At 40.1% G+C, this 26,716-nt stretch overlaps 1 protein-coding gene across 1 annotated transcript in view; it reads right to left on the minus strand.

Moving 5' to 3' along the window:
- Positions 1–1,818: 1,818 nt before the first annotated feature.
- The window catches only part of man1a1 (mannosidase, alpha, class 1A, member 1), a 164,207-nt gene continuing 139,309 nt past the window's right edge, over positions 1,819–26,716 (minus strand). The window contains exons 8-12 of the mRNA XM_022199238.2: positions 21,632–21,747; positions 17,744–17,963; positions 16,898–17,070; positions 16,447–16,562; positions 1,819–8,858 (exon numbers count right to left, since the gene is read on the minus strand). Coding sequence (XP_022054930.1) covers positions 8,732–8,858; positions 16,447–16,562; positions 16,898–17,070; positions 17,744–17,963; positions 21,632–21,747 — 752 coding nt within the window. The 3' untranslated portion in view covers positions 1,819–8,731. The remainder of the gene's footprint in view (positions 8,859–16,446; positions 16,563–16,897; positions 17,071–17,743; positions 17,964–21,631; positions 21,748–26,716) is intronic.

Consider the following 26,716-nt stretch of genomic DNA (forward strand, 5'->3'; position numbering starts at 1 on the left):
ATGTTTTTGGTTATAAGTCAAGAAATCATGCCAACATTATTACATTTCACATAAAGGCCTCATGAGATAAAATGATGACATTTTAGATCCAAAAAATGTAGACAGTCAACAGTCAATAAATGCAGTATTAACGGTTACCTTCTGGTTCGGTGTCTTGCGTGAGCCTCCCACGATTGTCTTGTCTCGTCGGTGATTATTTGTTCAAGTCCTGATGGAGACTATAAGTTAAAATAAATCCATCACAGTTTTGAGAGAGTCTACCCTAAAAACCACAGCCAGTGCAGCAATGTGTGAATCATCTGTTTACAGACTGCACATCACCTCACTGTGAGATGGATATCAAACACCTTCCAAAAAAAACAAAGTCTCTGAGACAAACTCTTCGACTGGACTGGTCCTCTGACGGCGATAAGGGATGATCTGAGCAGACGGACGGCGTCGTCTTTATCTTTGGGACAGAGAGTAGAGAGGATAAAGATGAACAACTGTCCCAAATAATCTTTTCTTATTTCTGCTGTCCCACTCATGTCACACTGTAATGGTTCCAGCTGATAAGAAACATGTTAGGAGTCTGTCAGTGGAGAGATAAGACACCCAGAATTAGTCTTGAAAAACAAAAATGAAATTAAGTGGCCTTGGAGCCTGAGATGTTTATCTTCATTCTTCTTCCTGTAAAGGCAGAGAGAAGCAGAGGACACAACAAATACTTCAGTGTCTTCTTAGTGTTCTCTAAAACTCCAGATACATCATCACAGATGGAATACGGTGGCTTTTCAATTGAAGTAGTTGTTATTGTTTAGCAAAATGTCTATCATTCTAAAATAAAGGAGGCATTTAAAAATACATCATGTAACATTTCTGCCTTAAAATGTCTCAGAATGAATTTTATTAAATTGTATGTAAAAGATGGACGTAGCCCCTGATTAAAGAAAGTCAAGCGCTTTAAACCTGCATTCTTCCTAACAGCCAGCAGGGGGAGACTCCTCTGGTTGCTAAAGTTAGTCTGATTGTACAGAAGTCTATGAGTGACTTGAATCGTAACCTCAGTTGACTTTTTCCTAATCAGTTTGTGGTCAAAGTCACGAGTTTTGAGGCCTATTCAATGCAGCATGATGTTCATTTTGTAACCTATGATCCCATTTAGAGTGAATCAGACGATAAAGCAGCTCATGTTTCTACCTTCTGATTGACAAGTCGGGACTGTATGAAATTATATCCTGGAGTTCTCCAATCAGATCCAGTCCTCGCTCATAATAACTGGTTTTGAAAGACCAGCTTGGTGACGACCAAAATCCAAACTCGATGCTTCACAGTGGTCTTCCACAAACCAATGGGTGATGTGACGGCTGCTACATCGAGCTTTAATCTCACATATCTATGGCAATTTACACTACTGTTCACTACTGTACCCCCTGCTGGCTGGTAGAAAGAATGCAGGTTTAAGTCATTTCAGCAGTGGCCTCACTTTTTTTAGGCTTGACGTCCATCTTTTATTTACACTGGACTGACCAAAGTCAAATCTGGCATGACACCACACCCAACTCTCTCCAATGTAAATAGAACTTTTTAACTTAGCTTTTAGTAGGTGAGATCCATTATGAGTAATGAATAAAAAAGCTTGTCAAAAAAACACACTCATACCATTCTCTTATTTTGAAAAGAAAAGTTTAAAATCAGAATTCTATGTGTAAAACTTGGCTGAACCAACAGACTAATGCTGTCCATGTGAAGTCCAATCAACATGCTCATTTTAAACACCTTAAATGTTGGTCAGTCAGGCTCTGCTGGTTGAAAACACAACGCTGATCCAAAAACACCTCTTAATAAAAGATTTTTTATTCACAATAGAAGTGTAACAAATATAGTTTATTAAAAAGTCTGCTGCTCATTAATATCATTTTAATCCGTAAGCTCAGAAGATTTTATATAAATGTAGAACGGCTCATTTGCCGGAATGGAATATTTACATTTTTTTCAATAATAATATTAACACAATAAAACAAATTTCCCCACAAAATTAAAATATTGCATACAAATGCAAAGTAAACTATGTGCAATGGAATGATTATCAGCAATATTTTGTACAGATACATTTCTGAGGTTGGTTTCACACATTTAAACCCTTTTAAAGGAGAATGCCAAACATCTCAGGAATTCAGATCAGTAGAGTCCCAGGACAGGTCAGGACTATTTAGTGGTCTCGCACCACTCAAGGAAAATGATGTCAGTGTGATATACGAAGAAGGTTTTCCTGGAAAAGGACCCACTTCAATTTAATTTCCTGAAACTTCAGTTCCTGCTGGCATTCTCCTTTAACGTTCACTAACAGAAAGGCATTGGAACGCAACACAATATTCAGAAAAATCACCAAAGACAGATGAACCTTTTCATGAAAAACAACGGAAAATAAAACACAGTCTGCATACGAGACTGAACCTGATGTGAAGACAAAGCAGACTTACACAACCAAAGACATTCGGATTTCCTCCCTGTTCGGGAAATGAAACAACCACATCGGTGTCACATGAGAGGAACAATGAGGGACACGTCTAAAATCAGAGGGCTTAAAACCTTCCTTGTGGAGAAAATGCAGCGGATCAGCCCTTTAAGTCTGAATCACCTGACTGACGTTTCAAAGAACCCATGCTTTCATAACACCTCTGCATACAGTTATCTTAACATAATTATAATCACACTGATTATGCAGATTGCAAGAACAAATCTTAGCTATTTTTTGAATAAGTACTCTGATCCATACCATCAGATTTACTGCAGATTAATACTACAACCCCCACATTACTGCAATGTTTTAATCTCTAACTGGACAAACAGAATCAGAATGAATAAATGGTTTCATTTAAATCTAGGCACCATTAGTACCACAATGATGCGATGTAGCCTTAAATACAGGTTTTGTGAGTATTCCAAATGAAGGTATCTGTGTCTCTACAGCCGGATTACAACAGCTAATGCAGTAATCAATCAACAGAAGACTAATCAGCTGTTACTCTTTTAACAATTAGGCTTTTTCCAATTATTGTCTTCTTGCAACTTCTCCAACGTTAGTGCATGTATTTTTCTCTCTCTCTCTCTTTTTTTTTTTTTAGATTATTGCAGACCGAATCATTCTGGGTAAAAAAAACAAGATATGTGGACTGTGTGAAACTGTGATTTGAACATTGTAAATGCCCACAAATTAAATGATGTAAACTTATCTGATCATGCTCTATATTCAGCCGAGTACTCAGTGGTCAACATTAACTTTTAGATATGTACCTGATTAAACCCAATTATGCAGCAAAATAAAATGAACACTGAGCTGCAGTAAACCGCTGTGTTAGATGATCGAAAATAATCACACTTTCCTTCATTACAAACGTTCTCTGGTCGAACAGGATGACCAGATTTCTATGTTTCAAATAAAGATCCATGGCATATTTATTATGCTGCTGTGATCTCAGACTATCAGAAATAGATCTGACTGTGGAAAGCTGTTTAACATTCAGTAGCTGGACTGGATATGTATTGCAGATACCAGTAATTTCTTTCTTCCGAGTCAAAAAGAACATTTCAGATATTCACATCGTCCTTTTTTAAGGACAAGTGATTTTTTGCAGAGATTTAGAATTTAGCTGCAGATATCCGCGCTAGCTGTAAATTCAGTTTCCGATATCTACCGACTCCTTTTTTTAAATGTCTTCTATTCAATCTGAAGTGGTCAGAATGATGTCGCTGCTTTCTTAAACTAGCCAAAATAGAATTACACATATCTGGAATTGAACTTCCTCCTTCTCCACCATTCTGACCAGCAGTTTGCACAGATCAGAGTGATGTTTTCGACAAGCGACAGTGTAATTCACCAAAATGCACTTCTTTATATCTGTCCTTTTAATTCCCAACAGTCAAACTCAGCTGCTAAATGTTAAAACTGCCCACCGTGTGTTTGAATGTTCGACTATCAGCTCCCACCACTGGCGAACAAATCAGATGTGAAAGACAAACTCTTTATGATGTAGAATATTCCCCCTATGTTTGCGTCACATCTTCAGAAAAAGAAACCAAGAAGAAGTACAAAGTGTGTTACCAGCGTACTGAAACACCTCATGTGGCAGATTTGGATCATTTCCTACATTACAGCCTCCAGAGACTTCAGCTCTCAGATGCTTCTCTGCCTGCACACATGGCTTCAACTTTTTGTGCTTTCCAAGATTAAACACGATTAAAAAAAACAAAAGTACGCTGAAGTGAACAAACAAAGACAAAAATGCATATAAAATATTCTTCACTTCACATTGGATGGTACATTCATACAGTTCCTATCCTCCCTAAAGGTTGTCTGATTGACTCCCTGGTGGTTTCTCTGCCCTCCTTCTGACACATTTTCTGCCGTTGTAAAGGTACCGTGTACAGCATTTTAAACACCTAGAGGTGCTTTATACATACACTACCGTACAAAAGTTTGGGGTCAAGAAAGCCATGAAAACTCACACTTTTATTCATGTGCTAACATCATTGCACAAGGGTTTTCTAATCATCAATTAGCCTTTCAACACCGTTAGCTAACACAATGTAGCATTAGAACACAGGAGTGATGGTTGCTGGAAATGTTCCTCTGTACCCCTATGTGGATATTCCATTACAAATCAGCTGTTTCCAGCTAGAATATTTATTTACCACATTAACAATGTCTAGACTGTATTTCTGATTCATTTAATGTCATCTTCACTGAAAAAAAGACATTTCTAAGTGACCCCAAACTTTTAAACGGTAGTGTAGGTGTTTGTAGAACTGCTGTAAGACATCTTAAACATACAGACACAAGACTTTTTAAAATAACCCGGACCGTCACCAGTCCAGTTCAGGCAGATAAATATGCAGCTGTGTTCCTGTTCAGACTCCAGCCTTCTTCTCTGCAGCTCCACCTCGGGGTCCCAACACCTCTAAGTCCTAGGTTCACTACTACAGAATAAATTAACACAATCAGCAAAATCAACCATTACAATACATCATCACATGGATAATAAATGCCACCCTAACTAAACAGAACAGACTCAACACGGAGACACTGTCGTCTGTACAGTGATATAAGGAACATGGAAGGATTTGTCACAGCTCAGAAAATCAACACTATATTCATTTTGAACAGGAAGGCCTGCTGAGTGATATGTCGGTGTTGGTTAAAAGATGGGGAGGACTCGTGATATTTGGTTCCAAAGACAGACAATCAAATCTGGGAATTTAGCAGTGGTCAGTTAGTGCGGTTAGATCTGAATTGGTTTAAAAATTACTATCTGAAGCACACAACTGTAATTAAGGACGTTTTCTGTCCTTATCTTAGAGCTCTGCTTTTAGCAAACGAATCATCACGTGAACTGTAAACTACAACTGTTTAACATGTTTATGTAGCAGCAAACAATTGATTGCGTGGAAACATAAAAATCAGGTGAAAAGCTGTTGGTCCTTTCAGTTAAGCAGAGTGGAAGTCAGTAAAAGCGTTGATCCTGACACGTTTAGCCAAAGCACTGCACGTGTCCTTCTCCTGCTCTGAGACACCTGGGCTAAATGTGTTTCATCCTGCTGACTAGGCGTGGTTTAAACCGTCACTCAGCTCGGCTACTTATTCTGTCAGACAGATGAAATATAGAAATATTTCAAACAGTGACTGGAATTTCAAACCACTCACCGCCTGCTATCTCAAAGTAGTAAATACCTGACAGACTGAGAGGGAGATTCAGGTTTTGTACTTCAGTTAGAGGATTTCTCTTGGTGAGAATATCATCAATCCTTCGTCAACTTGGACAAAAACATTAGAAACTACTGATGATATAAATATCCACTAATTGTTCCTCAAAACACTGACCTACCTAAACTTGATTATTTACCTACATTAACTATTATTTCATAATGTTTTTGTCTTTTTAGACTGTAGTCGTTCAGCCCAGGTCTCATGCTGACTGTAATAGGAATAGCTCACCACTGGATGTCAGTGTAGTCAAGGAAATACCCTAGAAAACCATTCCTACCACAGATGGCGGAGAATCAATCGTATAAGCGTTCCAGTATTTTAATACTGACCTCCTGTCATGGACCTTTGGTGCTCTGATCTCCCACTCATCACAACAAAGCCAAAAAGTCCAATGTTTCACCAACTCTTGAGCGATCTTCACACCAAAGTTCCTCTGAATATCAAATTAAAAAGTAAAATTATCCTTTAATCCGTGTCCAGTTTTGGTATAATCCTCATCAGAGGAACTTACTTAAAGCTGCGATACTATTTTAAAACTCTTTTGTGTTTGTGTGAGCTGCTTCTCCCTCCTCCTTCTCAACAGTGAAGGCACTAGATCGGAGACTAAACTGGATTAAATGTGGCTACGGTTCTGTGTGGCATCAGGAGGAACCTTTACCGTGAAATTCAACTAAATAACCGAGTGAGCGCGACTTCCAACTGCGGAACGGCAACAAAAGCAGCAACACAGTCACACAGCCTCGTATGTATGTGGACGATGAAAGGAACAAAAGTCGACGACAGAATGGTAAAGCTGTGCTGCATCGGTATGGCTTCTCGTGTGTGTGGAGGTGAAATATTACAGCAAAGTCGAGCGTCCGCATCTCCTCATAGAGGAGAGAAGATCTACAGCCTGCCCTACGCTGGACCCGGAGGACGGAAACGTGAAGAAGCAACACTACAGTGAAAAACAGGGTTCGACCGATACACAGGATTGCTGATCAATTTGACCAATCAGAGCACTTTAGTGGAGACTTTTAGTGTCCGACTGTCTAAAAGTTCAGTTTCTATGCAAACAATTGCATTTGCAGAAGGTGTTTGTTGACTTGTGAAATAGTTTGCAGAAATGTTGTAAATGAAATGTAATAAACTTAAAAAAATATTACTAACTTGCTTTTTCGAGAGCTTACAACTAAAGGACATTTCACAGCCCAACTCATCTCTACGCTCCATTACAGCTGGGCAAACATCTGCTGACTAAAGGCTAATTCATGCTTTCCGCCTCGGTACACACGGTGCAAATTTCATCATCCACCCAATTCCACTGCAGCCCACATTTTGGACTGTTCCTACTGCAAGCAGAACATCAGGGAAAACAAATGGTACTTAAAACAGATGCTTGCTATTAATAGAGGCTGTATGAGGAGGTTCTCCACCATAAGTACCTTTGTAATTTATAATTTAAAGAGTTGCAATCCTATCGACAGTGGCCAAACACAGTAGAATATTCTAAATTCTCCACAAATTCTGTGCTAAAGAAAAGCACTGCATGGACTTCCGCTTTGACAGTCCACATCGGTTATGTGGAGACTGTGAATTGGCCTTTAAATTATAAAATATATTTGAGGGCTCCATGAAAGTGAGAGTGTGTTTTTTGCCTTTTTTAGTCCATTCTCTTGTTTTCTGAAAACCCCATAATCATAAACAATAAGTCTCTGTGAGTGCAAATGGGTCATTTCTGTAGGGGAAATGGAAAAAGACTATAAAAAAGACGGATTTGAATTTGGAAAGTGAGCACAAATGTTTGCTGCCAGTTAAAAAAACAAACATCAGCTTAAAAATGCCTGCGCTGGTCGAACCCTGGTGCAAATGTGAGAAATAAATCCTGATAAATCCAAAAGCCGGTGAAAGATACAGATATAGAGCAGAAGGAAGAGGATAGTTTTGTGTAAACGTCGTGGGGAGAAAGTGAAGTTCCTGGCAGGTAGAGAGCTGGTGTGGCTGGTCGACATGTGTCACACCGAACTCAGAGGGAGGAAAGAAGGAGCAGTCAGGTGTTCCGGTAAAATGAGGGGGAGGGGAGCTCTAAAAGTTCGGTGGGTTTATAAAAGAGGCTCGGGTTGTGCTGCGTCTTTACTTCACTCCCACAGCGACAACCACGTTTTTAGAAAAGCAAACCCCCAGCGTCTCTTTGAGAACGAAACCGAGCAGTGGTGGTACCAGCGTTGGTGCAAGAGAACCAGTTCCTGTTGAGATGTTTAAGCGATACAGCAGAAGGAAAAGACGACACGTGTGAAGTGAACTGAGCGTCTCTTAGCTCATAAGTCAGCCTTGTCATCCTCAATCCAGAGACAGAGTTCTGTCCGGGTTCGGGGCCCAAACACTGGGGGTCCATGATATCCAAATTAGGGAGACGACTGCTTTATGACTGTCAGGTCTCCTCAAAAATACAGACAAAGCTGTAGGTACTAACAACAAAACCACTGATGAATCACGTGATAGCTCAGATTACTCCTCTGAATAAGCAGAAATGTAAAATGAACCTTACCAGTGAAATAAACTGCACTTTTATGATGATGATATCTTCAGAAATACAACTTTTATAATGCAAGGACACTAAAAAGCAGTCTGATTATCACTGCGTTATCTCGGAATTGACCACATGATGGATTTAAACTCGTGTGGAGGGAGGATTTATTACAGTTTGATGAGCCATCACGTCATCCAGCAGTGAATGTGTTGTGTCAGGTCAGCATCTGGAATCAACCAGAGCTAAAAATCAAAAGCAAAAAACCAAACTGGAATCTATAGCGAGAACTCAGCTCCAATATACTTGGATGCTGTTTCGATCCCATCCAAAATCTAAAGTGAAATCCGATCAAGAGGCATCTGTAACCACTGGAGGCTCCCAATGGCTCAACAGTTTCAGGCAGACAACTAGAGGCTCAGATATACAGGATCAGAGGTTGTCGCACTTGTTTCTGGTTGTCGGTGCAGGGTGGTCCACTACTCCACTTCGTTGGGTCTGTCTGTATTATCCTTCTTGATGACTGGCAGAGGGTGAGCCTCGGTGTTGAAGACCCAGTGGTCGAACGGTAGGTGGTCGTCGTCAGAGAACAGCAGGTACAGATACCTGGAGGACACAAACAAGAGTTTACTTTAACACAGTGTGCAGTAACAGAGACCAGGATGCATTAGAAGCTTCCAGCAGCAGTCAGGTAAAAATGTCAAAATGAACAAATGAATGGATTCAGGCTTGTTATGCTAAAAGCAACTAATGTAGCATCCAGATTCCCGCCTAAAGCAAAGATGAGGAGGAAATTACAGAGGTACTGTAAGCCCTCCTCTTTTACACTTCAGGTTTCTTTTTATTTTCACTTTCAAACTTGCTCCCTCTGGAGTAACAAGTCTTTGTCGAACTTCTTCACATTTGCAGTTGTACTTCTCAAGACCTGTACACAAACATATACACACGTGGACAAAATTGTTGGTACCCCTCAGTTAAAGAAGGAAAAAAACCACAATTCTCACTGAAATCACTTGAAACTCACAAAAGTAACAATAAATAAAAATTTATTGAAAATTAAATAATCAAAAACAGCCATTACTTTTGAATTGTTGATTAACATAATTATTTAAAAAAAAAAACTAATGAAACAGGCCTGGACAAAAATGATGGTACCTCTATAAAAGATTGAAAACTATTTGACCAGAGTGACATGATTAACTCAGGTGTGTCATTTAATTGACATCACAGGTGTTTCCAAACTCATAATCAGTCAGTCTGCCTATTTAAAGGGAGACAAGTAGTCACCCTGCTGTTTGGTGAAAAGGTGTGTACCACACTGAACATGGACAACAGAAAGCGAAGGAGAGAATTGTCCCAGGACATCCGAAAAAAAATGATAGACAAACATCTTAAAGGTAAAGGCTATAAGACCATCTCTAAACAGCTTGAAGTTCCTGTGACAACAGTGGCTCATATTATTCAGAAGTTCAAGACCCACGGGACAGTAGCCAACCTCCCTGGACGTGGCCGCAAGAGGAAAATTGATGACAAATTGAAGAGACGGATCGTTGGAATTGTATCCAAAGAGCCCAGAGCAACCTCCAAAGAAATTAAAGGTGAATTCCAAGGCCAAGGTACATCAGTGTCAGATCGCACCATTCGTCGTTGTTTGAGCCAAAGTGGACTTCATGGGAGACGACCAAGGAGGACACCACTGCTGAAAAAAACTCATAAAAAAGCCAGACTGGAATTTGCAAAAATGCATGTTGACAAGCCACAAAGCTTCTGGGAGAATGTCCTTTGGACAGATGAGACCAAACTGGAGCTTTTTGGTAAGGCACATCAACTCTATGTTCATAGACTCAAAAACCAAGCATACGAAGAAAAGAACACTGTCCCTACGGTGAAACATGGAGGAGGCTCAGTAATGTTTTGGGGCTGCTTTGCTGCATCTGGCACAGGGTGTCTTGAAAGTGTGCAAGGTACGATGAAATCTGAAGACTATCAAGGCATTCTGGAGAGAAATGTGCTGCCTAGTGTCAGAAAGCTTGGTCTCAGTCGCAGGTCATGGGTCTTCCAACAGGAAAACCATCCAAAACACACAGCCAAAAACACCCAAGAATGGCTGAGAGAAAAGCGTTGGACTATTCTAAAGTGGCCTTCTATGAGCCCAGATGTGAATCCCATTGAACATATGTGGAAGGAGCTGAAACATGCCATTTGGAGAAGACACCCATCAAACCTGAGACAACTGGAGCTGTTTGCTCATGAGGAGTGGGCCAAAATACCTGTTGACAGCTGCAGAACGCTCATTGACAAACACAGAAATCGTTTAATTGCAGTGATTGCCTCAAAAGGTTGTGCAACAAAATATTAAGTTATGGGTACCATCATTTTTGTCCAGCCCTATTTCATTAGTTTGTTTTTTTAAATAATTATGTTAATCAACAATTCAAAAGTGATGGCTGATTTTGATTATTTAATTTTCAATAAATTTTTATTTATTGCTACTTTTGTGAGTTTCAAGTGATTTCAGTGAGAATTGTGGGTTTTTCCTTCTTTAACTGAGGGGTACCAACAATTTTGTCCACGTGTGTATGTAAATAAACACATTCATAATTTGGCATTCAGGTGGATGTTAGTTTAACATATTCTAATGCTACATTGTGTTAGCTAATGATGTTGAAAGGCTAATAGATGATTAGAAAACCCTTGTGCTATCATGTTAGCGCACGAATAAAAGTGTGAGTTTTCATGGAAAGCATGAAATTGTCTGGGTGACCCCAAACTTTTGAACGGTAGTGTATATTGTGTATAAAAGATGGATGTAGCCACCATGATGTCACCGATTGCTTTGTGGGCTGCTGTTTTGAAACCTTGAGTTTGGCATTTCGTCCTCATCACGTTAGTCTTTGGAAACCCGACATAACAAGTGAGCAGTGAATCTGACTGGAGAACCTGAGGACATTCCTCACATACAGTGAGCCTGTCAATCACAACATAACCCTGCCCTTAAAAACAACCCTGTTTTATTGTCTGCTTCACTCTCCATGAAACTTTAGTTTACAAGATAAAAATCACGCTGCATTCAGAAAATCTTCAAACTGGTAACTGAGATGATAAAGTCGTTAGAGAATTATTTACTGAGGTACCAAATCAGTTGAGAAGTAGGCTAAATGTCACATACAATCAGACCTTTTTAGGACCCAGAGGAGTCACCCCCTGCTGGCTGTTAGAAAGGAGAAATGTTTAAAGTTTTCTTCAAATTAAACATAAATGACCAAAAGCATTTTGATAAAACTGTGGGTTACAGTTTGTGTTATTTCTTATTTTCACATCAAAATTGGTCTTGGGTCTACAACTTCAACAAAATGACATATTGGTCTACATCTACTGCTTCACTACAAAAACTACTGAGCAAACTACTCAAGGAACACTCAAGGCTAGCCTAGCCATGCTAGACGACCCACGGCAACGAATTTAATTCTCTGCCAGGGTGGGTCAAGTTACCCTCCATAAGGCTCGAGGTTGGATGCTCCTAAAACTGGCCGGACGAATCACCATGAAGTGTAGAGTCAGAAGGCGAGCATAACTAAGTGACGACAGAGGCGTGACGATTCTGACAGAAACAACCGGAAACAACTAGCCTAGCCGTGCTAGACAACCCACGGCAACGAATTTAATTCTCTGCCAGGGTCAACAACAAAAACGACAACAGTCATTGAGCTCCATTAGCACCGACTCTGAATAATCTTTCTGTTAACATGTCTGTAATATACTTGAGCTTCACCCATTGACTGTATAAATAAGGCTTCACTGAACTACCGCATCCTCTGATTTCCGGCACTCTAGGAGCCTATTCGTTGTGCTGATTGGTTGTATACCTACCCAATTGCTGCAGAGTGATTTGAAAGACAACCTTTTAGCCCGCCTCCCTCCCTGTCGAGCGTGCCTAGACCCTTGCGTCTTCAGAGCATGGGTCTAGCGCGGCTAGGCTAACTCAAGGCATTAACAAAGCACAAAACAATCTGATTGAGCATTTCTGAGAGTGAGTTCCACTTTGGAACGGACAGCACCCAAAACTTTAATGTTACAGCTGATCAGTGTAAACATGTATTCCACTATTATTTCTTGGAGAAGTGTGGCTCCGGTTGTTTAGACATTATCATCACACTTGCTTGTGTAAGAGATGCAAGAGGAACTGCTCAAGTGTGTTTATTTGCTTACCACCACACTCACACATGCATTTTTCCACCTGGTCCAGCATTTTCCCCTGTTATGGTGTCACACCTACACGAGCAAAACTAACAGTCATACTGCTAGACAAAGATCTGAGAATTTCAACATCAACCATAGATGTGTTTAAAAGCTCTGTGGAGAGTTTTCAAGAGGACTGTGAATTACGGTTTTTGCGTCGGACTGCAGCACAATTTTCTATAAATCATCAAAAATAAAGTCTCTATTGTAAATCTGGAATATGTTCCACATGATTATGTTTTCAAGCAGAAAGTGTTTCCAGTTGATTCTCAGGGGAAATCCAGTGTTCTGAATTCATGCTTCATTCTGTCATAAACACGTCTTGTTTACTTCCAGTTGTGTTCAGCTTTTGCAATATTTATTGGTGGTTGTGCCAAAAAGTGATGTGACAGATGTGGAGCTGGGAGAGGAGGATGGGCGTGACTCAGGCTCACACCAGTTTATGAAACTTGAAGTGATGAAATTTTGCGGTCCAGCGCTGTCAGATCTGATGAAACAGCCCCAAATTAGCATTATCCATCAGAGGAGTGGTACAAACGTAAGCAAATAAAGAGTTTTTGGACAGTTGCTGACCCAGTGGAATCAGATTTCATCATGAAGAGTAAGAAAGAGAGAAATCAATACAAAAGTAAATGCTTCCTGGAAGAATTTGTTTCTAAAGGTGGCAAAGAACAGCTGAAGGGGGAAAGAAAGAGACAGGCTAAAAACAATGTGTCAGCTGAGTAAAACTAATGATTCAGCAGAGGTCCAGGTAGCCTTCAACCTCCACAATAAGCCCCCGTCCTCCTCTGCCTGCCAGCAAACAACTAGAAAGCAGCGAGTGATGGAAGGCAGACAGCAGTGTGAAGTATGGCCGTGTCCTTGGCAGCAGTGGGATGATGAATACTGGAAGTGGCTCTGCGTGATGCCAGGGCCCCCAGTAACATTAGGAGGATTAGACTTATGGGTTTGCTGCTAAATGGGATTGATATTTTCTCTCTCTGAAGCCTGCTTCTGAAATCCTGGATATGATGCAGCTTGACTGATGAGGTAATTATTGTCCGTATCCACACTGGTGGTCAGTTATTTTTCTTCCACTTGTCTACGGGGGGCCTTTAATGTGAGATGATGCTAATGAGACATTTTCATTGTCCTCTTTTAGCTTCATATTCCCTGGAAAGATTCAATCATTTCCACAAAAACATTCATCTTACTTTCATGTTGGAACTTTGTGATGGTCTACAGAGGAAAAAAAAAAAATCACTAACATTAAAAAGTATCTGTACAAATTGTTCTGCCACAGGAATCCAGACATCTCAGAGTGTGTTGGTGTGCCTGTATGTGCGCTTGTGTGAGTGTGTGTGTGTTGTAATCAGGAGTAGAGGTGATGCTTGTTAAAATTTACAGCCTATAAAAAAGCTGGATTGGATGGCACCTCGCCCCATTCAGGCTCTGTTAAGCTAACCTTGACTTCCTGTCAACAGCTGTCTGCTGTGGAGGAAAAATGACAAGAAGCTGGAGAGGACGGGAGGATGAGAGTTAGGGGAGGCAGGGGGAGGATGCAGGAGTGGCAAATATAATTTAGATGGAGGTAAAGGAAACAGAGAGGACCATAAATCTGGAGGAAACTCAGGAGAAAGAGGAGCAAAGAGGGCTTGTACTTTCCATCCAGCGGAGCTGATCACGAGTGAGTTTCACTGCTGAGCTAGTTGAAGAATTTAGAGAGACCTATTAGCAGAAATAGTTAAGTTTTCATTTGTCACCAAGGTCTTTATTCAATGTGAGCTGTTGGGTTACTCGCTGATATAATATTTTAAGGTCTGGCCTCATTATGTGAAGTGCCAGAAGACGGCTTACAGAGTAGTTTTATTTACACTACCGTTCAAAAGTTTGGGGTCAACCAGACAATATAAAGCTTTCCATGAAAATTCACACTTTTATTCATGTTCTAACATAATTGCACAAGGGTTTTCTAATCATCAATGAGCCTTTCAACACCATTAGCTAACACAATGTAGCATTAGAACACAGGAGTGATGGTTGCTGGAAATATTCCTCTGTACCCCTATGGAGATATTCCATTAAAAACCAGCTGTTTTCGTCAACCTCAAATGAGTCCTTCATGTCTGCTGCTGGATGTTGCATCACCATGCCTCTACTATAACGAGAAGACATTCTTTCACATTTTTACACTGAAGTGATGGCCATTGTAGGTTCTCCTGCGCAACTTGAAACTATGGGACAATGGCTTGGCTGCAATCTGCATCCTCTACACCTACGGTTTCCACATCCACGAGTATGCAGGGCTAGGGTGCAACTGATGTAAATTTTCAGTGTCTGTCCAAGTCTGTGAGCAGCCTAACATTTGTGTCTGCGCAGACAGTTCACTGTGTTATAAGAGCAGCAGTGTGTATACACAGAATAAGAAGACTGTGCATGCATTCTAAGTCGTCTTCTGAGCAAACTAGAAGGTCGTATAATTTAATCAGACAGATTAAATTTGTAAAATCAAGGTAAATGCTGTACCAGTGCCTGAATTCAATAAATAAACTTGAAGAGCAAGTGAAAGTGTTGTGTATCTGTCACTGTGCTTGGGTTGACCTCTATTACAAGGCTCACATGTCAGAAATACAGACCATGTTCAGTCAAATAGCATGATCAGGGATTTTCTTCAGTGTTTCCTCCTTTGTCCAGACAAGAGACACAAAGGCACACAGTAGTGTAGACGAACACACACCCGCCCTTGGTTAAACTGTAGTTGAGATTTGTGCTCGTGCTGCAAACAGACTGTCCTCCTGAACACAGTCGGAGAGTCGCTGAGAGAGAAAGTCTTATTATCCAGCAGACGTCACGCTGTGCGGCTGACAACACATTTAAGAAGCCACTTGTGGCTGCACGCTCACACCCTCACACACATTAACACATACAAACTCAGACACACACACGAGGACAGTAAAAATATCAGGACCTATTAAGAGGAAGTGAGAAGTAGTAGTTGCCTGTGGCGTGTTGGGACATGTGGTGATTTTCACAGTTTGTCTTCCTCCGCTGTTTTTCCACCATTTCAGATCTGTGCAGGCCCACGTTATGAATTGAGGAAAGGAAAGTCACTAGAAGTTCTGCACGTGTTTCTAATTAGATTTCATGATATTACATCTTCAAGAGGAGAAATGACTCCAGTTTACATTTGGAAGTCAAACAGAAATAAGGATCAAACGTTTTTAAAATTATGATCAGTGTAGAACAAGAGCCTTCAAAGACACATTCTGAGTGTACAGTGAGGCAGCAGAAGATAAAGTCTCCAACTTCTTTTTATGACCTATAATACAGTTAAAAGAACAGCACTGTGGTATCCACCCTGTGGCACTGACACTGTAAGTTAAAACAGATCTGTTAGCATTCGGTATTTTTTACCAGAACACGCCGTGTATACGCTCAAGGCCTGTGTTTTAAAACTTCCACTGTTCACAACAGCCTGCAGTCGTCTTCTTCTGCTTTTTCATTTTCCCTCTCAGATTTCCACTGTCTACTATGTGATAAAAGCATAAAAATGACCCCAAAACACTTTCCACAAGTAGAAGTCTGTGAATTTTAAGAAATTCTGAAGGTTAAATATGATTCCCCATCATGTTCATCTATCTTTACCTTTATTCTGAGCCAAATATTTTGTCCTTTCTACATTAGTAGTTAATTCTGGAAGCGAGATATACTGTAAATCTGCAAAAATCCCCCATAGGGAGTCAGTGAGTTAGTGTATGTGTATGAAGTAACCTTGCCAGTAACCCGAGCTTCTCTCTGGAGCTTAGTCTGAGTGAATGACAACTTGTGTTTGTGTGTCTGTGTGTGAGAGACTGGACGTCTCTGTCAGTTTGGGCCTGCAGGGTCCCAGTCCCTCCATAAAATGCAATGACAACACAATCATAGCAGTCCAGAAGTGAAGGCTGTGTGTGTAGAGCTGCTTAGTTGTGTGTCTTACTTGAGCGTCTCGGCCAAGTAGAAGCTCTGCTGTACATCATCGTGGTTTGGAGTCGAAGAGTAGACGTCTCTGACGCCGCTGTAGCCTCCTTCTACTTTACAATGCTGCTCTAAGGCCTGAATGAAAGACAGTGATAGAGACAGACAAGAGGAAGAGATGAAGATAAAGAAGAAGGCCATCAGTGACTGGCAACATCACTCAAAGCTCTTTGTGTACTTAAAATATCACTGTATCTTGGGGCGGATTATTTGCTAAATATAAAACTGAGTTAAATAAACTGACCCTGTGTTAGCTGTTTCTCTCTTCTGTTGTTTTTTTAGAATGTGGAAAACTGCCAACTAATTCACTTTTGGGTTGAATCTCTTGACTTTCTTTTGAACCCAACTCTGCAGGTCTTCTTACATGAAATAACACAACAGACAGTTTTCATTTTGATCAGGAATTGTTTTACCTGGACAGCCTCCCAGCCCCACTCTCTGTATTTGGGGTCGTGGGTGAACCTCCACATGTACATGTAGGTCTCGATGACCTCGGGACGGAGGATGAAATATTTCTCATTCTGGCGGGTGGCAATGGCCTCGACCCCTCCGTCGAAACGAAATGCCTCTGGACCGAGCTTCAACGCTGTACAAAGGGAGAAAAGAACGTAGAGATGAAGCAGCGTATCGCCCATTTTCACCAGAACTACATACAACACTATATAATGTAATCTGTGACAGACATTCTTTTATTCGAGTTTACTTGCCTCTGTCATTTATCCATATATTTACATAATGTGAGCATAAGTTATGTATGTGGGTGCAGTGCAGAGCAGTGTCACAAACTTCAGGTCAGCGTTCACTCAAAAGAATAATGCTATTCAATCGCTAGTGGAAATGTTTCTCTCTGGAGCTGCATTTAAAACACGGTGAGTCACAACATGACTTGAGGACGGATTTAAATGAGGGAGAAAAATACGGCTGTTTGATTGAAGATTACAAAGAGAAACTTGCATCCCGTCAAAATATGGCATCAGTTAAAATCTGACTTTTAGATGAGAGTAAAAACATTTGACTGTCCAAAATAAAAGGATGACGTGTGTGAACAGCATTCAAAAACCTGACATGACTGTTTTAAATTAGAAAATGCTGTCAACAAAAATAACTTATGAAGCATTCATTTTTTTGGATTAAGCAATACAGAACACAGCAGGGCAGTATTTAGATACATTTGATCCATTATAGTTGAAAGAAAAGAACGAAAATTTCGACATTTCTGAAACCTAGATGAAAAACACAAATTGTTTGTGGATATTTACCGGTCCTGGCGTAAGACTCGTGACAGGTTCGGGCGATCTCGGCTGCCTGCTCCATCTGGTGGCCGGTCTTGTCGCTGGGCGCTCCATCGGCACCCAGAGCGATCATGCCACCCGCAAAACAGGTCAGGTGACCCATCTTATGCTCCAGCAGTCCCCCCTTCCACTCCGCTATGTAGGTCAGCCCACCGCTCGACTTCCTCATCAGGTTGGTTTCTATTGCCTGGAAGACACAGAGGTTTTTACGAGTGTGTTAGCTTTGATCATTAGCATGGACGGATGTCACATCCTACATCTGACGATGCAGAGGTGACCCAAGTGTTAACAGAAAATTTTATTGCAACTTTAAGGTGGGGAAGGCAGTAATTCTTCAGCAAAAATCCCTCAATAATCTTCCACCATTATTGTAACGCAGGTGGGCGGAGATGAAACTAGAACTCTGCACCTCCTACTGGCTCCATTCTCAGGATCTACAAAATGTAGCCATTAATGGGACATCTCGGCCAATGACAGAGCTGCTCACCAATGATATGAGATAGTATGAAGCCCAAAGAATGAACAGCTGCTTAACCGTTTTAAAGCTACATTATTAGATTCTGACAATCCAATGATTCTTTCTGATCTTACAGTTTTTGTCTCTGATAAACGGAGTAACTTTGACGATGCTTTTAAAAAGATATCTTGCATTTCAAACCTGCTGAAGGATTTCGGGGTTCAGAGGGTTTGAAGTGTTGCAGTTTGTGCTGATCATTGGCTTCCCTGCTCTGTAAATCCTGGGATTAGCCCTTAAAAACAATAATTTTCTGCTTGAAAATGTATCTACAGATAACTGAATGAGTTAGTGGCTGGGAGATAAAATATGTGTGCTCACGACTGTGATTTCTTTCATCTATAAACACTAGATTACTAAATAATCATGGAAGATTTGCTGATAAAGTCTCTATTAATTGAATAAATGTTGCAGCTCTGAATGGGATCATATTCTTGGATAGAGAGTTAGCCATCTCATTTTCATGCACTGAGCCTTTAATGCAGTCCAGATTGTTCAGAATTCAAGTTATTGTTTTATTGTCCTACAGTGACTCAGATACACATCCAGCTGCTTCTCTCCTCCCCAAAGAAAACACAAGAATGCCTCCAATCTTCAGAGATCATCAGGGATTATGGGTAAAGTATCCCTGCATGCTTAATCCTGTATTGTAGTCACCATGTAATGAAGTGCATTTTACCCCCAGTGTGCTACAGACAGACAGACAATCAGCTCTCTCCAGCTGAGACCCATCGCTTGTCAACACAACTTAACTTGACAATTTGTTTTAACAGAGGAAGGCTGCCTGCATGTGTGTGTGTGCTTTGTCCTTTGGGTGTAGCAGGCCTGTTACTGTAGATTCATCTGTTCCCTGTCTTTGTCTTGTTATACAAATCTACGTGTAGCTGTGTGTGTGGTGTTGTCCTTCCATCTGCTCAAACTCAGTATCTGGCTCATAAAAGATTAGATTACTGGAGAGACAAAATCACCACTTTAGGCAAAAAACAAAACAAAAAAAACCCAACTGAAATAAAATGTAAAAATCTACAGAAGAAGACTAATACCATGAGGATCTGAGCAACGTATAGCATGTTTAAAGGTTACTTGGGAAGCTACATTCTTACAACGTTGCCTGCGGATAGAAAAAAGAACACCACAGCAAGACCACTTTTAGTATCTAAAGCTGCCCTCGCCTATGTTGTCCACTATTGTATCCAACCAGCACTTATAATGACTCAGAGGGTGCAGGAGGCACGCAAAGCCCTGTGGAGGAAATCCATGCAGTTCACCATCTGGAAACAGACCTCTGTGTTTCGTAAGAACAACTTCAAAATCAGAGGTCACCAGCTCCATACATGATACACTCACAGTTTTCTTGCCATTAGCTTGGTTTTCACATACATTGATAGTGAATCTGAATTCCAGCGCAGTGGTGCATCAGAATCTACAACATTTTTTCAGTGATAAGAGCAACAGACTGAAAATTAGAACTTGAATTAGAAGACAAGTTCTGTACTAAATGATTCATATTTCATAAGTGCTATTACAGCTTTTAGAGGGAAAAAAACACTTCAAAACTTACAGTCAATTGCCACTAAAGAGAAACTTATTAAAGCTTTATATGCTCTGTATTAGTATATTCAAAGTTAATATTCTCATTGATTTGTTAATTTGTTTTGTGTGCTGTAATGCTTGCCAGATAAAGAAGCAAAGAAGCTCTGTCTCTCATAAAACTAATAAATAAAAGATTTGAAATTTCATTTCCCTTTTTGGATGACTTTCGACTATTTCTAATATAAAAAGATGCAAACACCATAAGCCCTGATATTACAATAGTAGAAAAACATAACTTCTAAAACTGGATATTTTAGCTGATTATCCATAAAATGGTTTCAACCAAAAACTTTTAATTAGTGCTGTCAAACGATGGAAATCTTTAATCAGATTGATTACAGGATTGCAGTGGATTAATTTTGATTAATTGCGATTGAATATTATTCATTTTTAATCTACATTAATCACGTTTCATTGTACATGAGCAAACAGACTGAAGAAAGAAGGATATACATAGATATAAATAGAATTTGTATGAGCATAAGTATTTCCCACTGAAACGGCCAACGTGCTGTTTAGCATCTTCCAGTTCAAGTTGCTTGGTTCTGCCACTCCCGGTTCAACTGCCCATTTGTGCCTGGCAGCAGCATGCGACGGTAAGTCTACTTGGACAAACTGCCCAAAATGCATTGCCAGAGATGTTTCACGGATTTTGAGTCATTCTGCGCTGCAGATGGTTTAATTGCAGTATAATTTTTTCTTCAAATAATGCGTTACTGTGGATGATGAATTAATCCACAGTAACGCTTTAATTTTGACAGCCCTACTTTTAATAAAATTAAATCACTCAAACATCCATCCATACACCGCTTTATCCTCACTAGGGTTACGGGGGGTGCTGGAGTCTATCCCAGCTGACTCGGGTGAAGGCAGGGGACACCCTGGACAGGTCGCCAGTCTGTCACAGGGCTTCACTCAAACATGTAAAAACAAAGCAAATATACATGAAGGTTGGTTTCAAGCATCATAAGAATTTGGTTCATAATCTCCAATACAAAATATAAAGCTGACTTCCTGGTCAAGAAAACATAGAAATGATACACAGTCAGGTGATCTTTTCAACCTTATAAAAACCAAAAACCACTTTCAGGTTTTATAGGACATGCTCTCTTAAATAAATAAATGAACAGTGTCAGAGTCAAAACTTGTAAAAACCCAATCTTTAAACTTACCAATTTTTTCCAAAACTAATTATAACAACTCTGTGCTCCTCAAGGCAGCATGAGTGACTCAGCTGTAATAAACAGTCGTGTCACAACAATGACTTTTCGGCTGAACTGCAGGCTGTGTTTACACAGAGCAGATAGGAACAGCAAGAGACTTATTATTGTCCCAAATAAGAAATAAGCTGTTCAGGAAATGTTTGTAAAAATGTAAAGCATTTTTCCACAAAAGTCCCTGAAGCCCGTGGTGGTGTCTTCAAATCTTGTAATTAGTTCCACCGACATTTCAAAACTCATAGATTTTCAGTTCGCTATCGGATAAAACAGGGAAAGGAAGTGATTTTTCACTAATTAGATGGAGGACTCAGATGACATTTCTGCTTGGAAATGACTCAGATGATTTATCAGTCATCAAAATAGCTGGTGATCACTTGACTATTTGATCAGCTAACTGTTGCAGCTCCAGTGAAGTCTATGACAGAAGCTAAGAATAATTCTCATCTGTTTTACCCTCAAAGTCATCTCAACTCTTACTGAAGAGCTTTTTTCTGTATGTTCTGTCAGCAGTGAGTGCGTGTGTGATACCTGCAGGGCATCATAGTACATCTTTTTGCCTTCCTCGTCAGTCTTGTCAGACATCAGCCAGGCCTTGAGCAGGTATTCATAGAAACTGTCACCCAGGCCACCCACGGACACATGATCTGCAACACACAGATAAAGGTATATAACTCATTCATACAGATACACAAACGGGTCTCCTATATATCTGCTGGGTTAGATTACAGCTGTCATCCACAGATCATCTTCACATGACACAGGGCTGGATGTATGTGTGAAACATAAAGGGTGTATAGCTGCAGTCTGTGAGATACTACAGGACTATGTGTGTGTGTGGGGGGGCTGTTATCGGATTTGAGCCTCCAGACAGCCGAGCTGTATTTTTGTATTTGTCCTGCTGATTGTCGGTGAAGGTGCATCCATATGCATGTGCCATTAACAGAGTCCAGCCCTGTTTGTGGAGTGCAGAGATTAAATGTCAGCTGTGATCATGTTGAGGTGAGGAGAAAGGAGGCTGGTGCTGAGGACAGTTTGGTTTGGAGCCAACAACAGGACCTGGCCTCCCACAAGCTCAATATTAAAGCAGGAACAAGAGCAACGAGAGAGATGACACATGCTGAAAATGGAGCATCAGCGATCTGCCAAACAGCATTTCAGCTGTCTGATTAAAGTACATTTGAATAAACATGTTTCTAATACATTATTAGAAATGGAGAAAGAACTGAAACTATGATTCAACGTTTTGATCCACACAAGTAAATATCACAGCTGTCTGGGTAAAATACAACCGGTCAAATAAATACACATTAGACTGTATGTGTGATATGTTAAAGAGACAGGGTAAGTATTTCTGGAAAGCTGCAGTGTAGAGATATTTTTCAGACAACATTAGGCTGCAAACATCCCAGGGTTATAATTTATTCAACAAATGCATTCCCATCCCTATCGCATAATTTCTTTCTAGATGAAAAACGCTCTCTCTGACTAAGACAAGTATGAAAGCATTTTTCTATGACGATTTCCCTTTTTTCTGTTTAAACTCGGCTGTTTCTATTAAGCAATGCTAATTGAATATGTCATCATTTGCATAAAATACTTGGATGAAAACATAGTTACTGGCTCCGGTTAAGAGTGTCAGCTAAATGCCAACAATTATAACTGCGGATGTGCTTTCAGTACTTTTATTCAATATTTCAGTGCATCAGATAATAAAAGCAAGAAGACCAGAGGTGCAGATCCATATTTAACCACCACAGATACTAGCGGACCTTCAATAAAGACCTACGTAGTAAAAACAAAACCTGAAAGAGCTCTAATAAAAGCTGAAAGCATATCAATGGATATCAAAAAACAAAATAATAAAACTAGATCAAAGGATCTTTAGTTTGATGCCTCACATTTCCTGTGGAAATCAAGAAAATTATGCCCTGATTTAAGCAGAGCAATGACTGGCCTGAACAAACATGATACCACTGCAAGGTAAAAGAAGCATGAGAAGTAATTAGATTTTATGTATTTCAGAGCAGAAAAAAACTTTCCAACAACTCTTTGAGCTTCTTTGATGATTTCAATCTTCCCTTCCACCTCTGCATGAGCCTTTACCTATCGATTCACACTCCCCAGTCTCCCAACGATAAACTACCAAGAATATGATGTTTTTGTGGCATTTTGTATGCAAAACAGCGTTTCAAACAAAGACAGTCTTCAATCTTTTATTGGTCTAATTTGCCTAATCTTTGTGGTTCTTGGCAGGCGGCTGAAATGAAAACACAGCAGGCTAAAAGACTATTTTTCTGCGGCTCCTGATGTCGTGCTGAACTCCTGGTGCTTCGTGGCTTCTGGCAAAAGTTGATTGGAGTAAATTAAAGGAATAGTATGACTTTCTGGAAAATATAATTATTTGCTTTGGAATACAAAAGAGTATCAGCATCACTCTCAGATGTGTCCATTTAATAAGAGGCTAAAAACATGACATGAGCTGAATTCTTAACTGTAAATTTCACCCACTATTAAATGCACTACAAAATCATCACATCGTGTTGATCACGAATTACTTTCAGCAAGCTATAACAACAAGGGAGACTGTTGCTTTCAAAACATTTAACTGATGTGAATGAAAAAGTCACAATTAAAGTACTGAAGATTAGTCTATAACAGCACAGTTACAGCCAGAGTCCCTCTTGTATTTGTGCAGGTGGATGCAGCATGGTGTGCTGTAAATAAAGTTATGAGGGTGTAGATTTGTGTTACGTTTTATGGAGAGATCAACTACAACGTGTACTTATCCAAACACAGCATCTTTGTGGAGTCTATAGCCTTAAATGAGATACAGATGTTGTACCATTTGTATATGATGATTATGAATATCCAGCACGTAACTACGTAGCAGAGTGAGCCTATGTCCAAGTAGCATTCGAAACATATCAACAGCTGTCTACCCTTATTACATAGTGTGTGTTGTATTTAACAAACGCTATTCTAGCATTCCAAATTGCATCCGTTTAATTTTTATTTTACACGTGCGTACTACAGCTGCCTTTACTGAGGGCATACTGTTGGGTGTATGCAATTTAGACATACTGTACAACTTGACAACACTGGGCTTTTAACTTTGATAGTTGCAGTATTTTGTGCAATAAGCTTGTTTATACTCGTATGAAACAACTTGACCTATGTGACGTAACTGTGCAGAGGACTGAGGGTCAAAACGGCTTCTGTAAAATCTGACCAAGCGCAGAAAGTCCTGGTATTGTTGGTATACTGCAATGACAAACTATGTATTGGAACATACTAAAACTTTTTTGCCATACCAAGTAGTAGGGCTGGACCCGAATATCCCTAATATCCGAATATTCGTTCGGTACGGCAGTATCCGGATATTAATTTTGGTATCCGAATATTCGCTCACCCTCCGGTCGGACGTTACCGGGCGAAAAGAATATTCGGCGTTACTGTCTTCCCTCTGTCTTCGGCCCACATCGGCTCATCTCGTTGTGTGATCACATAAACATATACACATATGTCTATGACATATACACATATGTCTATGTGATCACCCCTTCCTCCCCCCAGACGAAAATATTCGGAGCTCGTCTCTACCCTTCTTCCTTTTGCCTTCGGCCCACATTGGCTCATCCTGCCGTGTTCGGCACATCTCGGCTCCTCCATTTGTGTTTGTTACCACCACCCGAATGACCAGGTGGCTGCCGACTCTGACGTCCCGCTTCACTTCGTTGTATAAACGCAAGACAAGACGCTGAAGACCTCCGCTGTTTGGGAATTCTTCAGTTTAACTGAAGACAAAACGAAGGCCCCGGGAGACCAGACGAACGGATCCGAATATTCGGGTAATCGTCTTTAATAGGGTCAGAATATTCGGAGGCAATAAAACACTATTCGGGCCAGCCCTACTAAGTAGTATGCAAGTGTGTATACTGGGATGCAACAAGTGTAGTTGGTGAGTGACTGGGTGCAGAGTGGACAATCTGAACACACCTGTGGCTAACTTAGCTTAAAACTGCAACTCCAAAGCTTACAAATTAGAGCTGTCCAGTTTCTGCTCTCTAGTGGTCAAAATGACTGAAAGCAGCTTTAAGAACAGGGTGAAAATTGATTCTGATATGCAGGCCCACTCATGCCACTTGTCAGTGCCACTTTAATTGTATCTACTGAGCTGACAGTTCTCTCCGATAGATGACAATTCCCATCCAGAAGGAAAGGCTTTTAGTGCTGGATTCCTCTGTCAGACTATTCTTTACATCACTTCTCTTAGTCTTCTCTGCAATCTGTAAAGCACTTTGGGCAGGAAATGTGCTATATAAACACATTTCCCTCGCCTTCTCTACAACACATCTTTCTTCTGTCACGTTCTTCTCTGCTTTAGTCTCTTTGTACTCCATACCTTGATGCTCTCCTCTCCCTCAAGTCTCACCTCTCTGTCATCATTACCATTACCTGTTCAGCTACACCCTTTCAAGAAGCTGATAATGGATTTGAAATTGCACCCTGTCAGAAACAGACACAGATGCACACACATACTGATGTTAAAGATAGGATAGATTGAAATGACAGCGACACGGGTAAATAGAGGGTTGCAGTAATGTAAAGTGAGTCAACAAGGTTCAAATAGAAAGTGTGATGAAACTGTGCGACAAAAGAGGGAAAGGGAAAAGGAGTGGATGTGACACTATAGCACATACTGCAACTAACCTGAATCTACTGTTAGCACGCCTTAAAGTGATACATTTTTACTGGGATAATAGAAATGAATGGGGGTAATTCTGTCAGTATGTTCAACATCTACTCCCCTGTTATAAATGACCATAAACCTGGTAACCTGCAGTGCTACTCAACAGCTTTACTGCGTTAATAAATAACTTCTTAATCCAATAATTTAAAATGGACAAATATAAGCATTCATTTTCCTTCAGTCCCTGTTGCCAGAGCTTAGAAACTCTTAAAAAATACCAAATTACATGGCACTTTTCATACAAAGATCTGTAATTCAGACGGAGTTTTAAAAGCACAATATATTGGCATAACATTTTTTACAAAACTGTTTGCCTCAAAGAATACAGACGTCACAAAACAAAGAGCCGCCTTTCCATTAGGTCTGTGTCTGGTAGTGGAAACAGCTGTTTTCACTGAAGAATAATCTAAAGGTTAGTTTCTCAGCGGTTGATATTTTGGTCCATAAAATGTTAGAAAACAATAAATACAAGCGTAGAGCATATAAACCAAAACAATACATTACAGACCAAGAGTCTAAAATCAAAGAAGGTTCAATTTATACTCATAAAAGGCAAAGAAAACAAGCAGATAATTACATTTTAAAACATGCAAATTACATTACTTTCAGCAGTTTTGCTTATAAAATTACCTGAGGGAAAAATTTGTCAAAACAGCTGCAATATCAAATCAGTATTGATCCAACAATCGAATAATCAGTGTATCAGTTCAGCTCTCCTTTGATTATGGATCATTTTTTAGTAAATCAAAAAAACGCTGTGTGAATCTGACATCAAGTGAAGGCGGTGAAGAACCATTTATGTAAAATAACTGGGTACGAGTTTAGATACAAATTAAAAAAAACAATTAACACTCTTGAAATTC

Source organism: Acanthochromis polyacanthus, chromosome 16 (genome assembly GCF_021347895.1).
Source record: "Acanthochromis polyacanthus isolate Apoly-LR-REF ecotype Palm Island chromosome 16, KAUST_Apoly_ChrSc, whole genome shotgun sequence".
NCBI classification, from domain to species: Eukaryota; Metazoa; Chordata; class Actinopteri; family Pomacentridae; genus Acanthochromis; species Acanthochromis polyacanthus.